Source organism: Leucopleurus acutus (genome assembly GCF_964270905.1).
Source record: "Leucopleurus acutus genome assembly, chromosome: 3".
Lineage (NCBI taxonomy): Eukaryota > Metazoa > Chordata > Mammalia > Artiodactyla > Delphinidae > Leucopleurus > Leucopleurus acutus.
Window position 1 is genome coordinate 51859389 of NC_139145.1, and position 16509 is coordinate 51875897.

At 34.5% G+C, this 16509-nt stretch overlaps 1 protein-coding gene across 1 annotated transcript in view; it reads right to left on the reverse strand.

Moving 5' to 3' along the window:
• The window catches only part of SPINK5 (serine peptidase inhibitor Kazal type 5), a gene marked incomplete at both ends in the record, with an annotated part of 64234 nt that overhangs the window by 35416 nt on the left and 12309 nt on the right, over positions 1 to 16509 (reverse strand). The window contains 5 exons of the mRNA XM_082835023.1: positions 25 to 152; positions 2280 to 2361; positions 3770 to 3897; positions 7361 to 7427; positions 9141 to 9268. Of these exons, the coding sequence (XP_082691149.1) occupies positions 25 to 152; positions 2280 to 2361; positions 3770 to 3897; positions 7361 to 7427; positions 9141 to 9268 (533 nt within the window). The remainder of the gene's footprint in view (positions 1 to 24; positions 153 to 2279; positions 2362 to 3769; positions 3898 to 7360; positions 7428 to 9140; positions 9269 to 16509) is intronic.

A 16509-nucleotide genomic window follows, 5' to 3' on the forward strand; every position in this document is an offset into this window, starting at 1 on the left:
GACATTCTAAAACTCTGTACTCACTAGAAGTCTTGACACATGGAACACAAGTTGCCATGCATTTTCCCATCTGGGCCACGAATAGGGTAATTTTCTTTGGTACAGAAAGGGATTCCATTCATTGCATGATCCTGATACTCACTGCAGAGTTTCTGAATAAAGAAAATGAGACAGTTTAGATATGGTTCTCTATAAACTTTAGATACTCTTTATCAAAGATATTGGAAAAGAGGAATTAAGGATAAAAAAGTAAAACATTTAGGATGTATAATTGTCCAAAAGTTTTGTGATATTTCTCTTCTTGTAAGATTCATCCATTTGGGGCTTCCCTGGTGGCGCAGTGGTTAAGAATCTGCCTGCCAATGCAGGGGACACGGGTTCGTGCCCCGGTCCGGGAAGATCCCACATGCCGTGGAGCAACTAAGCCCATGAGCCACAACTACTGAGCCTGCGCTCTAAAGCCCATGAGCCACAGCTACTGAGCCCACATGCTGCAACTACTGAAGCCCGCACGCCTAGAGCCCGTGCTCCACAACATGAGAAGCCACCACGATGAGAAGCCCGTGCACTGCAATGAAGAGTGGCCCCGGCTCGCTGCAGCTAGAGAAAGCCTGTGCGCAGCAACGAAGACCCAGTGCAGCCAAAAATAATTTAAAAAATAAATTAAGATTCATCCATTTAAGTGTTCAACAAATATATTAAGTTAAAGGGATTAAATATGAATGTGATTTAGCGCTTTTATGTCAAGTGAAAAGGATAAGGAATTGCAATATAAAAAGCTAAGGGATATGACACATGTCTAAATTAAGTATGCACTAGCATATAGGAAAGAATGATCCAAGGAAGTTCAGAGAAGAGCTTATATTTGAATTGCATCTTTAGAATGTGCCTAGGAGAACAATGTGGCAAAAAAGTCCTCCAGGAGGAATTATGATATGCAAAGACACAGGCGTAAAAGAATATGTTATTTTGAGATAATCTATTACAGTCAGGAGTATAGTGGCTAAAGAATTAGCAGGACACAAAGAGGAAGGTTTGGGAACTCGTTAAAAGGAGACCTTGAAGAAAGTCAAAATCAGACTACTAAACTTTGAAAGGACTTTGGACTTTATTCTTAGGAAATGGAAAACAATATTTATAGCAGAGAAGGACCTAATCAAATCTTTGTTTTAGAAAGATTATCCAGTCGGATGTGTGGAGGGTTTAAGTGACTAAAGACTGAAGCTAGGGAAACTATAGAAGAGAAGGAAGGAAGGGAGGGAGGGAGAGAGGGAAAGAGGGAGGAGGGAAGGAAGGAAGGAAGGAGGGAAGAAGGAAGGAAGGGAGAAAGGGGGGAGGGAGGGAAGGAGGGAGGGAGGGAGGAAGGAAGGGAGAAAAAGAAAAGGAAGAGAGAAAGGAAGGAAGAAATTGAAAGTGAAAGATAGGATAGTTGAGGGACATTTAACAGCTAAAATTAAAAGGACTGTGTAACCTAGGACTGAAGGAAAGAAAGCAGTTGAAACAGGCCTTAGCAATTAAGATATAGTTACATGAAGGCAGAAGGTGGACTACGGGAATGAGCTATTTTATGAAACTGAACTACACTTCATAGAAGGTGGGATAACTCTAAGGAATAAGTTAAATAGGGTCTCTTTAATGGAGTGAAATGGTCCAAATACACTCTAGAATACCTGTAAACATTAGATTTTCATAATGCCATTGGTTCATGGAAGTATTTCCTACTCTGTGAAAACAACATGGAAGAATAATTGAATCTTGAAGATTGAGGAAGATGTTGGCTAGAAGTATAGAGAACAGGCAGGATGCTAATGTATCAATGCAAAAGAAAGCTATTAGGTATCTGTGCTAAGATGACAGCAGTGGAAAAAAGGGAGATGACTAGTTAAGAGGTATTTTAAAAGTAGAATGTCATATGATTTTAAAAGGATCATATTAAAATTTTACATTGCTATTGCTTTCAAAATGAAAACCCCAAAACAACTGTCACACATTTGAAGAATGTATATCAGCTTTGAATTCAGATAAGGCTTGATATATCACCTTCATTCAGGAGTGTAGAACTGCTTTTACTAATGTGCCTTAATTTCCTCCAAATAGAGCTAAAAATTGTAATGTCATAAGTATTCTAAATCTTATAAAATAGTAACTAAAAATTAGTCTCCAGAAACCCATTAGTAGTGGAGGAAAAATAAATAAATATTGAAAATGCATTCTAGAGTAAAGTACACACACGCACACCCTACAAAAGTCGTAACTGAATTGATCAAACTAATCCTCACCTCAGTTTCTCTTTTAACTTTTTCTTTAGCCTTTCTCAGGCGTTCATCTTCTTTATTTTTTTCTTCTGAAAAATGCTGTTTGCTGGAGTAAGAAACAAAAATAAGGAAGTGAATATAGATGTTTTGAATCTTCAAGCTACAAAATGGTCATTTAGATGCAAGTGGAAAAAAACAGCTAAGTGTTCCTGAGTTTTAGAACAAACATTTTCAAACCACCCTAAAGCCCCTTATGAAATTGAAATCTTCACCATTTCCCCAAAGAACCCCTTGCATTTTGCCTTTAAGTTTGCCATTTCCTTCCACTGTAACAATCTTTTTCTTTTTTTTTGTCATCTTCCCTTTTAAACCTCCCCAGCTTAAATTCTACCTTCTTTAAGAAGACATCCCATACCTCAAAGTGGAAATGAGTTCTACATCTTTCAGTGTGTTTTCATACTTGTATACTCTTATAGGATAGTTTTCATTCTGTCTTGCAATGTGTGTGTGTGTGTGTGTGTGTGTGTGTGTGTGTGTGTGTGTGTGTGTGTATACATCCAAGGATTATTTTTGCTATTAGCCTTAAGCTTCTTGAGAGCAGGGATCTTTGTCCATACATTCATTCATTCACTTATTTATTCAACATTTGGTTAGTAATTATTTTTCAGCAAGCATTGGAAAGCACTCTGGGCATATAGTTCAGTAGTTTACAGTATAAACACATACCCTATCTTCTTAGAACTTACAGACCAGTAGAGAAGAGTGACAGTCAACAAACAGTACTAGAAATAATTATACAAATACCAACTATGATGACTAGTATAAAATAAAATTATCAAGTGTTATAAAGATTGAATTTAATTAGTGATTTTAGGAGATTTCATCCAAGGAAGGATAATCTTGAAATGCAAGCCATAGAAGAGACATTAGCTGGCCAAAACAAGAACTGGCAGTCAGAAAGTGTAGGAAAGAGCTCATAGAGTTCAAGGATCTAAAAAAAAATGTGATGAGACCTTTCCTGAGCCATCTTTATAAGTGCCATAATTTATATGTTGTGGGATTTGCTCTTCCCCCAGGGTCAGATGTCCGAGATGAAAAGATAGAGTTAATCCAGTTCACATATGAACATGGATTTTTTTGTGGGCATCCCGTCTATTCTGCCACAATGGGGTAATTACTGAAGGAAAAGAATCAAAGTCCTAGTGCCTGCTTTTAACCCTCATTCTGTACTATGACTAGCTCATAAAAAGGCCTACAAAGGTCATGGGAGAAAATGTAAACAAGTATTTTGTAATCCAGTCATCCTACTGGAAATTAGAATCCATTTGTATTAAAAAAGAAATGTATAGCATTAGAGCCTACTTATTAGGTGGTATTATGATTTGTAGAGGACATAAAACAGCTCAAAAATTCTCAACAACAAATATTCCCATGAACATTGTTCTTATTCATCATTTTGGTCACTCTCCACTTCACCTTTTGAGTAACTCCAAAGAAACCACATCTATACTTACAAAATTTCAGCACACAGGGCACATTTGTTGCCATGCATCCTGCCATCAGGGCCACGGACTGGCTCACTCTCCCGTGTACAAAAAAGTCTTCCATTCCTCACTTGGTTTTCATATTCCTTGCAGAAATCCTTTAAAAAGACAAGTAATTACATTTAGCACTTTTCTATTCTTTAATCTAGAAAATGTGCATCATGGATTTATAGTCAAAGAATGTCATATCTAGAAAGTGTTGGTGAACACACACAACGTATTAATGAGAAATAGTAATTACACTGTCAAATTACTCGGTACCTGTATATACTATGTCGTGTATTTATTAAAAGGTAAAAGATCCTAGGAAAGAATAAGGCTGAGCAAATACTTTCTAAAATCACATAGTTTTTGTTCACTTTCAAATCTATGGAAAAAGATAATAAATAAAAGATCTGTCATGAGGTTCCAACAAAGACATAACAAAACACAGCAGCCAAGACAAAAGTGTTGCCAATGAGCAGAATATAGAATCTGTAAGATGAGATACTTAAGAGCTACTTAATATGGAACAAGTCAAGAACAATTTACTTAGTTTGCAAGGAAAAAGGAATAAGATGGTATCCAACAGCATTATGCTTACTCTATTTGTTTCCTCTGTGGATCTGTGGACCATTTTTATATATACTCTGCCACCTTTATCAATGTTCATTTCTAACACTGCAGATGGAAACCTCAGGAGTGAACCTAATTTTCCTTCATTACCCACTTAGAAATGCAGACCATCAAGACTAATCTTTATTTAGAAAACCTAAAAATGTTGTGACTTCCTCCCAAAATTCAGAAGAGGTTTATACACACAAATTTCCTGATTGATGCTTGAATTCAGTATTTTCAAGTTTCTCTCTGTGTTTTGAAAATTCTATTTGATAAGGGCCATATATATGTGTGTGTGGGTATGTGTGTATACAAAAGTTATATTTAATTATATATGATAAATATATATATAAACTTTAAAACACTATACCAAAACACTACTTGATAGCATATATTACTATAATATAATCTATAAAAATGCTTCCCTGTGGCCTTTTTCAACTGTATGACCCTCATCTTCCCATTTCAACTAAAAAAATGTGAGCATAAAGAGTATGGTTTATTCACTGCAGTATTATTTACAATAGCCAAGACGTGGAACAACCTAAGTGTTCATCAGTAGATGAATGGATAAAGAAGATGTGATATATACATATATACAATGTGTATGGATGGATGGATGGAATATTATTCAGTCATGAAAAAGAATGAAATCTTTCCATGTGACAGTATGGATGGGTTGTAAAGGGTATTATGCTAAGTGAAATAAGTGAGACAGAGAATGGTAATTACTGTATGACTTTCCTTATATGTGGAATCTAAAAAAACAAAACAAAGGAACAAATAAAACAGACTCATAGATACAGAGAACAAACTGGTGGTTGCCAGTGGGGAGGGGAGTGGGGTGGGGTAGGGGAAATAGGTGAAGGGGATTAAGAGGTACAGACTTCCCATTATAAAATAAATAAGTCATGGAGATGTAATGTACAGCAAAGGGAATATAGTCAATAATATTATAAGAACTTTGTATGGTGACAAATGTTATCTAGACTTATCATGGTGACTGTTTTGAAATGTGTATATATATATATATATATATACAAAATCAGTGTGATGTACACCTGAAACTAACATATTGCATATCAATTATACTTCAATTAAAAAATTTATTTTAAAAAAGAGTGTGGTTTGGAGTCAGAAGGGAAATTAAACTGTGGCTCTAACTCACTGGGAGACCATAGCAAAGTCACATCACCTTTGAGACTTCAGTCTCACTACCAACACAAAGGCAGTTTTCAGAATAGCTGCTCTTTAGGACCTTTTCTAGATCTAGTATTCTCTGATTTTAAAAAATATATAACTCAGACTTCATTAGGACACTTTAAAAGAGAATCTAATGAGGAGATATTTGTCTTTAGAGGAGTAATGGGTGTGTTCCGAACTTCCTGGTTGTAACAATCTAGGAATACAGACGCAGAAGACAGTCACCTGATAATCACAGTGTGGTAATAAAATTGATGCTCAATGGTTCCCATAAAAGAAACAATGATAATTTCAGTTTATAAGTTGTGATTCATCCAAGGAGATTCTAAAGAAATGCTGTGTGATCAACCCACTGACAGGTTAATTATGGGGCAAATATTGCACCATCACAATAATGCAGTCCTGTTCAACATAATCATGTCCAATGACCCCACCAAAACAATGATCCCAGCCACAGACAAAAAGAAGGAAAAGTAGCTGAGGCATGATGAAAGACAAGGGAAAAGAAACTCCCTGTTTATGAAGTAATAAAATGTTGAATATCACAAGATGACCCAAAGTGTTATACTGAAATTTAACAACCACCACCACAAAATTGCTTTTCAAATCTCAGTGAGTGTTGAACACATTATGGATAATTATGAATGCTCTGTGTTTCTTAATTTAAATTCTGAATGCCCTATTTAGGGTGGGACATTTGTTTCATTGAATGGCATTATGAAGTGGAAGTTCAGCTCTTAAATACCAAAAATTGCACCTGTGTCTCCCCTTAGGAAAACATATGCCCTACAATCCACAAAAATAGTATCTTTTTATTAGCACCAAAGGGTGCAGGACACAGAATCAGAATCCAACAGGAGGGTAAAATTGAGATCATTTACCCAGCCTCCTTATTTTACTAATAATGAAAATTGAGACCTGGACAGAAGAGATGAGTTGCTCAGTTTCACACACCCAGAGAAGGACTAAAACTCAGGTGTTCTGACTTTTCAACAAAAGACTACTCACTACCAAAGTAGCTGCTATCACTTTCATTGAAAGTAGGGTTTAATAACCTTGGTGATTTAAGAAATCCAGGCTGTGTTATCTATAATGCATATTCAATTAATGAAAGGAATAATTTTTTATACTAGATTGAAAAACTAAATCATCGAATAATTTGAAAAACCTTAATTTTAAGGTTATTTTAAAAACAATATCAATAATTGTTTGAGGTTTTTGTCATCAGAAGCATGACCTTTATAATTGCATGCCTCTCTGAACATAATAACCATAATGGAAAAATGAATAACTAATTTGCATCAGTGGGAATATACATAAAATACACCAGTGGATATACTGTTTAAAAGATTCTGGAATTATTTTCAAGTTATTCCTGTCAAATTTATATTAAGTTGCTTTTTTAACTAATTTATTCAAAGCAAAAGTAATTTACACTAAGTCAAAGAGAAGTCTGGTGGAAACTAAGCAGAATTTAATTTGCATAAACTTTGTCTTCTCTTTTTTTTTTAAGCAAGCAGAGTATTTTGAGCTTTAGGTGGGAAATGCTATTTTAACTTTGAATCTAGTGATTAATATACTTAGGAAGATTATACTAGGAATATTGTACTAGGAATTCAACTTGGGAAACTTTAAAATTAAGGAGAAAAGTTCAATGTAATAATGAAGAACAATGACATGATTGAATTACCTTAAAGGTTCAAGTATAAATTGTTAATATTTATGTCCACAAGAACCAAATTGTGTTGATGAGAAATTTACCTTTTCAGCAGTTCGTCGAATTCTGGTTTCACCTTCTCGCTTGGCATTTTCTTCAGCTTCTTTTAAGCTGTTAAGAAAGGAAAATAGTTGGTCGGTTTATGACTTTATCATATCTCCAGTGTCCAGTTCTGTGCTAAGCACTTCCATATCCTTTGCTCAACTTGCTCAACCCATCCACTTACATGAGACAAGCTTTGCCTGTCTTGAATGTTTGAGCCAGAAAATTGCCAAAGATAAGGATGGGTGTGAAACTGACTCACTGACAATCAATTAGAAGCCTTGTTCTGTAAAACTGGATGGGTGTGACTCCTTGATTGACACACAAGATTGTCAGGAAAACTTGCTTTAACAGGAAGAACCAAGAGCTTTAAAACAATGCTGTGACAAGGATGAAACCAAACTAAGCATTTGAAGTACATGTTGTCATCCACACCCTTATGTATAGCTTTTTTAAACCTTGTAAAGTACTTGTTTGCCTTCATGTAAAAGCACCCTTGTCAATAAAAGCTACATTGAACTGAGCTTCTAAGTCCTTTCAGATCTATTATCTAACTGCAGTTCAACTTGGAGATAGACAAGACTATCTTAGTTCTACAGAGGAAAAAACCAACCAGGAGTCAGGGAGGTCAGATTCTCTTTTTTAGCTAGCACATGGAAAGAAACACAGAATCACAGAATTAGGGCAGGTTTGAGCACTAAAAGTGCATGCCTCCTAGATAAGAAAGTGGAAATGAGGATGATTTCCTGTCTGGAAACCAGTTATAATAACTATTTTTAAACCTGAGAGGACATGCCCTTGAATTCCACACAGCATACTATAATTTTCAAAGACAGATGTGAAGTCCTTTAATCTGTTAAATCTTTCTCTCTCCTGATTTTAAAAATCCAGTGATATAAATAGAGCACTTTAAGGCTTGCTGACAAACGGATTGGAGAATCTATGCTTTAACAGTCAGAATATTAAAGACTCTGTGGATCTTACTCATATCTGTGTCTCAGTGCTCAGAGCAGTGTCAGGCACTGAGAGAAAGATTAACCCAACAGTTCTTCCCTTTCATAAAGTCCCACCTTTTATACAACTAATAAATTCAGCCACATGACATTATTTTAAATTAGACTGTCATCTTCAGTGAGAGTATCTATACATGCCTGAATGAAGCAGTACATGTCAAATGACTGACTTAGATTATTCCACAAGAGAGCACCTTTTAAATTTTGAAATATTATGCCTTATAAAACACTGTGCATTTTCAAGTCATTATAATTAAATAAATTAAATAACTAGCATAACCGCTTTATCTACTCCTTTTTTTTCTTTTTTTTTTTTTTGCGGTACGCAGGCCTCTCACTGTTGTGGCCTCTCCCGTTGCAGAGCACAGGCTCCGGATGCACAGGCTCCGGACGCGCAGGCTCAGCGGCCGTGGCTCACGGGCCCAGCCGCTCCGCGGCACGTGGGATCTTCCCGGACTGGGGCAGAACCCATGTCCCCTGCATCGGCAGGCGGACTTTCAACCACTGCGCCACCAGGGAAGCCCTATCTACAGTGAGAGGCCCGCGTACCGCAAAAAAAAAAAAAAAAAAAAGAAACTTTATCAGATAATATGAATTAAAAAGAGAAGAAGCCACTCTGGGAGCAAGGCCCATTTCACCTTATAAAGACAAAGGATAACATGCTTGAGGAAAAGGACTTTATCTCTCTGTGGAGTGGTTCTCAGGATAGCAACCAAGTACATTCTCATCAGGTCCACCTGCTGGCCAGCTTGGGGGTGATGATACTTACAATAGCTCAGCACACATCACACACTTATTGACATGTGTCCTTCCATCAAGACCAAGAACTGGTTCATTTTCCCTTGTGCATCCAAGTCTTCCATCCTTCACATAAGGCCGAAAATCACTACATATATCCTGAAGAACAGGGAAAGAAACTTCACATTTACCATCCGGATGGTAATGCTTACAACACAATTTTCAGAAATTTTATAGAGCCCAGTGCCCCTCTGCCTAGTGCACACTAGCTACCTAGAGCAATGCCAGTCATGTAAAAGTAGGTCAGTAAGTACTGTATAATTCCCATGGTTAACTATAGAACTCGTTTACTTGTTTATTCATTTATTAGTAAACGTGGATAACCTATGATGTGTTAGAACAAAGGTAGAACACAATCCTTGCCCTCAACTTGCTCACAATCTACTGGGTGATACAAAGAGACATTTAAAATACAACGTGCTACAGAGAACTGTATTCAATATCCTATGATAAACCATGATGGAAAAGAATATTAAAAAAAAGAATGTGTATCTATAACAATCACTTTGCTGTACAGCAGTAATTAGCACATTATAAATCAACTATACTTCAATAAAAGAGAGAGTTACAAAAGATAAAACAATGTTACCTTCTCACTGTTTTTCTTTAATTATGGAAAATGTGGCTTTTTATATAAATAGGTTATTTATGTTAACATGTAAGGGGTTTATTGTAATTTAAAATGAAAAATAAACATATTTTTCAAGTTCTCAGTTTTTACTCCTGATACAATAAATATCTATAGATATAACTCACATAAACAAAGCTCCTTGGGGTCCTCAATAATTTTTAAGGGTTTAAATGAGTCCTAAGACAAAAAACATTGAAAACCACTATCCTAGAGTAATCCTACTTTCCAGGGATAAATGTATTTGTGATTTTTTAGGTATCTCCCTTTTTTCCCTAAGCATATAAAAGCAAAAGCATATTTACACACATATACATATATTTATCTTTTTCTCATAAAAATAATGCTATACAGCTAAAAAAAATACAATGTGCTAATATCCTATGATAAACCATAATGGAAAAGAATATAAAGAAGAATGTGTGTGTGTATATATATATAACTGAATCACTTTGCTGTACAGCAGAAATTAACACAACATTATAAATCAACTATACTTCAATTAAAAAAGACAAAAAATATAGTTTAAATAAATCTAAAGAAAAAAATACAATGTGCTAAATGTCTTGATGGGGGTAACCTCACTCACTTCCCCTATTATCACAGGCTCACAGAATTTTAGCATAGAAAGAAGGTGTTAGCCCAACTGAAACGTTATTTGGCAACTCATCATTGTGACATAAGCTAGATATTCTGATTCAGAGTTAACTTGAACTTAATTTCTATCTAAAACCAAAGAATATGGTTCAGAACTTAATTTCTATCTAAAACCAAAGAACATTGCAAAACAAATTTTTTGATGTCATTATTGTCATAACAAAAATGTCTTTATTATAGATTTGGAAAACTTAGGATATGGACCTGTGACTTAGTATGGCACACAATATCAAGAATAAAGTAGGATAGACACAAATGTAAAATAAATTTTTGAACCAGAAGATTACACTGAGGAACTCTCCTAGAAGACAATTAAAAAGGAAAAAGAATTTAAACTAGAAAAGAAAATCTATGAAACATACCCCACTCTTCATGTCATATATTTAGGAAGAAGTTAAAAATAGAGTGAAAACAGGTTAAGTCATGGCCATATGTGCTACCCCATTCACTTGGTTGTTCATTTATTCCTCAAAACCCATTACCCATTTACTAGGCTCTAGGCATTCCACTAGACTGTGACACAGCAAAAAAAGAGAAAAGGAATATGTACTCTAACGGATTTACATTCGTTAAATAGGGGAAGAGATAGACAGTAAATACAAAAACTTTAAATTATAACAAGTGCTATGAAAAATAAACTGCACGATATGATAGCACCCAGAATAGGGGCTATTTTAAATATAGTGTCAAGAAAGATCTTTCTGCAAAGGTAACATTTGAGGTGAGATGGCATTAATGAGGAGGAGCCGGGCATTAAAGACTTGTGGAAAGAACATTCCAGACATGGAGAACTGCAATTGCAAAAGATTTGTGATAGGAACTAGATTCTCCTGTTTAAGGGGCAGAAAGAAGAGAAGTGTGGCTGGAGCATAAGGAAAAAGCAGGAGCGTAAGGAAAAGCTGCTGATTTTCTCTCAAAAATCATTTCTGGAGAAATTGCAGAAGCATGGGGATAGGGATCCAAGCAATCAACTTGGGGCCATCACTCCTCTCCCGCTTCACCAGTGAAATCAACAGCAGCCTACTAGGTCACAGATGTTGGCAGGGTGATGGACAGATCAAAAGCCCAGCTGGGAGGTGATGAAAACAGGTGTAAGCGTTTACTACTCCACCTCCTCCTCCTCCAAACCCCAAGGGCTGGTGGATCACAGCCTACAGAGAACAATTCTTCCTGATGCTGACAATTTCTGAGAGCTTACAGATGGATTCTTGACATGGTGAAGTGGCAGCAAACTGGAGTTAACACTGGTTCTAGAACCTTCAGCTCTGAGTCTTATCCTTTGTCCTCTCCTGACACTTACCAGGAGAGGCAGAGGCTGAAGCTTGGCTTCAGTATTTTCTAACTCACTTTAGCAGAAAAAAATTTACTACAGAAAAATTAAAAAGCACACAAATATTATAATAGGATAAGAAAAGATACAAGGCAAAAGTGAATAAGAAGAGAGCAGAAGCAAAAATATTAATATATAGAATTCAGTCCCAAATGCATCATAAGTAACAAAGAAGGACATTACATAAAGTAAAAGGAAGAAAAGAACAAGAAGGTATAATAATCATGAGCATACATTCAATAATACAGGCTCTAAATATGTCAAGTGATAACCAATATAATTAAATAAATCAATAACTGGTGTTAGAGTTTTTAGCACACACTTCTCAGAAGCTGATATATCAAAGGAAAAAATTAAGGTACTTAAGTCATTAGATTTTAATAGAAAACTACATCCAAGAAACAGAAAATAAACATTTTTTCAGAAGATATAAAACATTTATAAAAGTAGAATATTTATCAGGCTACAAAGAAAGTCTTAGGAAATTCCAAAGGATCAGTGTCATATGGCCCATGCTCTTTGACCACAATTCAATAAAATTAAGTTAATTTAAAATGGAAAAAAAGTACCACATATTTGTAAATCAAATAATGTGTTACTAAATAAATTTGGGAGGGAGGAAAGTTAAGAAATATTTGGTAAAGAATGACAAATGAAAACACTTCAAGTACAAATCTGAGACAGATGATCACTGATACCTTCAAATACACTTGTCATGAAATTTAGAAAGTTAAAATTTAAAGACTAAGTATTGCTCAATTCACTGTAAAATGAGCAGCAAATAGGAATGAATAACATAAAGAACAGAAACTACAGAGAAAATTAATAAAAAAGCTAATGTTATAGTTTTCTAGTACAACTGATAAAAAAAAGAAAGAGAAGATGACAATTTAAAAATATATATAGTGATATTGGAAATAACTGAACATTAAGAAATAATACAATGAAAGCATATTGTGAGTATCCATATGCTAATGCATTTGAAAACCAAAATGGAGACATGGCTACAAAAAAAGTAGAAAATACCTCCGCTGGTGTACTAAGCAGGAGGAAAGTTGAACGTATCAATAAGTATATTAACTAATTGATATACTGGTCTGAGATATTCTCTCCCCAAAATGCCCCATTTCTAATAGACTTAAAATACCTTTTTCTAAAACTTTGAATTTAAGGAGTATGTACTGGAGACATAGTTGGGGTTTTTTTTTTTTAGCATATAATAGTCTCAGCCTTTTGATTGGGATGTTAAAACCATTTACATTTAATATAATTATTGATAGGATTGTATTTACATATGCTATGTTTCTATTTGTTTTTAATATACTCTTGTTCTTTTTACTTCTCTATTCTTCCACTATTGCCTTCTTTTTGGGTTAAATATTACTAGTGCGTCTTTTTTATTCTCCTGCTGATTTTATGCATTTATTATACATGTCATTTTCTGATCGGTTACTCTAGTGATTACAATAAGCATCCTAATTTATCACAATCTACTACCAATTAATACTTAATTCTAGTAAAGTATAGAAACTTGGCCCCAATTGTAGCTCTATTTTCTCTGTCTCCTTTCGTACTGTAACTATCATACACGTTATATTTGTACACCCAATAAAACAGCATTATAATCATTGCTATATACAATATCTTTAAAAGAAGCTAGGTGAAAATAAGGGACATATATTTATAGAGTACTTCATATTAACCCCTATATTTACCATTTCTGGTGCTTGTTATTTCTTTCTCTAATTCCAAGTTACCATCTGGTGGTCATTCCTTTAAAGAACTTTATTATTACTTATAAGACAGATCTGTTAGCAACAAATTCTCTCAGATTTCATTGATATGGAAATATCTTCATTTTGCCTTAATTTTATAGGGTAATTTTTGTGGATATAGAATATTGGTTAACATTTTTTTTCTTTCAGCCCTTTGAGCATCTCTTTCCATTGCCTTCTGACCTTCATTATTTTAAATGAGAAGCCAGTCATATATAATGGGTTATTTTTCTTTTGCTACTTTTAAAACTTTCTCTTGATCTCAACATTTTGATCATGATGAGCCCAAGTGTAGATCTCTTTGATTTGTTCCATTTAGAGTTTGTTGAAATTCTTGAATATAAAGATTCATTCTTTCATCAAATTTGATACATTTGAGGCCATTATTCATTCAAATAATTTTTCTATCCAGTCTCTGTCTTCTATTTCTGGCATTCCTATTTCACACATATTGGCATTCTTGATGTCTCAAGGACTCTGCGACTCTGTGCAATTTTTGTCAATATTTTTTCCTTCTGTACTTCTTTTGTTAAACTTTATTAATCTTTCTTCAAGTTTACTAATTCTTTTATTATACAATCTCAAAGCTGCTTTTGAGCCTTTCTACTGAATTTTTAAAACTTGAGTTATTGTGCCCTTCATCTCCAGAATTTTCATTTGGTTATATATATACATACATATATATGTATATATATATATATATATACATACATATATATGTGTATATATATATATATATATACATATACAAGTGTATATGAGGGTGTTATATATAACTTTTCACTGAAAATCTCTATTCATTGTTATTATGTTTTCCTTTAACTCTTCAAGTATTGTTTTCTTTAGTGTTGGACACCTTATAAATAGCTACTTTAAGTCTCTGTCTGTCAAACTAACATCTGGAACCACTCAGACAGTTTCCATTAACATTTTTTCACACCAACTATGGTTCATATATTCTATTTACTTTGCCTATTTCATAATTTTTGTTGAAAACTGGACATTATGGATAATATAGTTTAGCAACTCAATTTATAATTTTATTCCAAAGATGATTTTCGCTGTTTTATTGTTTGCTTCTTTGGTTGAGCTAAATCTCTGATCTCTTGCTCTCCCAAAGTGTGCAGCTGTTGATGTGTATGCTAAGAAAATGTTTATTCAGTCATACCTTCGTATCCATTGGGGGAGTGGTTCCAAGACCCCCATGGATACCAAAATCCATAGATACTAAAGTCCCTTATATAAACTATGCACATCCTCCTGTATACTTTAAATTATCTCTAGATTACTTACAATACCTAACACAATTTAAGTGCTATGTAAATAGTTGTAAGTACAATATAAATACTATGTAAATAGTGGCCAGCATGGGGCAAATTCAAGATTTGCTTTTTGGAACTTTCTGGAGTTCATTTGTTTTTAATATTTTTGGTCTGTGATTGCCTGAATCCATGAATGTGGAACCCATAGACATGGAGGGATGACTGTAGTTTTTTGTTTTTTTTAAGCCTGACTTTTTAGGTTTTTTCTCCCTGGATCTGTGTAACTTAGCAGTAGGCCAATGATTAGACAGAGTTTATGCTCAAGCTAGTAAGGTGTCTATCCTCCACAGATGGACCTGTGTATGTAGGAGAGGGTATTCAAATTTCAGGCTACTTTTACGTCTACCCTAGCATTTGCTTTCCACTGGGATTTTCTTGTGTCTTCTAAGTGCTTGCACACATCCCTATGATTGTCCAGGACTTTATGAACTGCTTAGTCCCTTTTTGTCTCTGCTGCCCTGTTATGAAGACATAGCCAGAAATATGCTTACTGCTATAACCTAAGATCATTCTCCTTACTGGAGTAACCAAAAATATCTCTGGATATGTCAGTTGCCCACTACTCAAAATTAAATAAACCCCTTTCAACATCTGCAGTGCAGTTGCTGATCCACATAGCCTGCTCTGTTTTGGTAGACCCTCCATATCAACCAAGCCATGGGAGTGAGATGGGACTATCATTAAGCAAGAACATCATAGAATCCCATTGCTCTTACCCAGAGTTCAACAGTTTTTCAAGCATAACTGATTGTCAGATTAACATAGGCTGCTGGTCAATTTCCAGAATGCTAAAATGGTTGTTTTACTCAATTTTGTGTAGCCTTATAGCTGTTCTTTGGGGAGGGAATTAGCTGACCTCCTTATTCAGCAATAGTCTGAAGTGCCACCCCCTCAGGGTAATTTTATATTGATTCCCAAACCAGATAAGAATAATTAGCAAGGGGAAAGTATAGACTCATTTTACTTACAAAAATAGTTTCAAATTTTCTTAATAATAACTATGCAAATTCAACAGTGTATTAAAAAATGCATTATGATTATGATTTACCCTAAGAAAATAATAATGATTTAACATTTAGCATGGTTATCAAAAAATGTATTACGTTAATAGACTGAAAGAGAAAAATTGTAAAATTATTTCAATAGTTGCAGAGAAGGCATGTGATAATGATCAAAACATATTCAGAAGAATAAAAACAGAAAGGAACTTCTAAACTTACTAAAGTTTATAGAAAAACACCTATGGTAAACAATATACTTAATGGAGAAACTTTAGCTATATTGCATTTAATATAGGCAGAGAAAGGGCAGATTGAAGTCCATTATCATTGCTACTGTCGAACTACTGTATTGAACTCTAGATCCTCACCAATGATATAAGGAAAGAAAAAGAAAGAAGTGACAAGATTGAAAAGGAAGTTATAAAGCTTCTATTATTTGCAGATGATGTGATCAACTTCCAAGAAAAAGACAACAGAATTAAAAGATAAATTATAAGAATTAACAAGATATCATAAAGGTTTTTAACAGAAGATAAACCTATAGAAATCAATAGAATTTGTCTATGCCAACAATAATCAGATATAAATACCATAAACAACAAAATACCACTCAAAAGAGCAATAAAA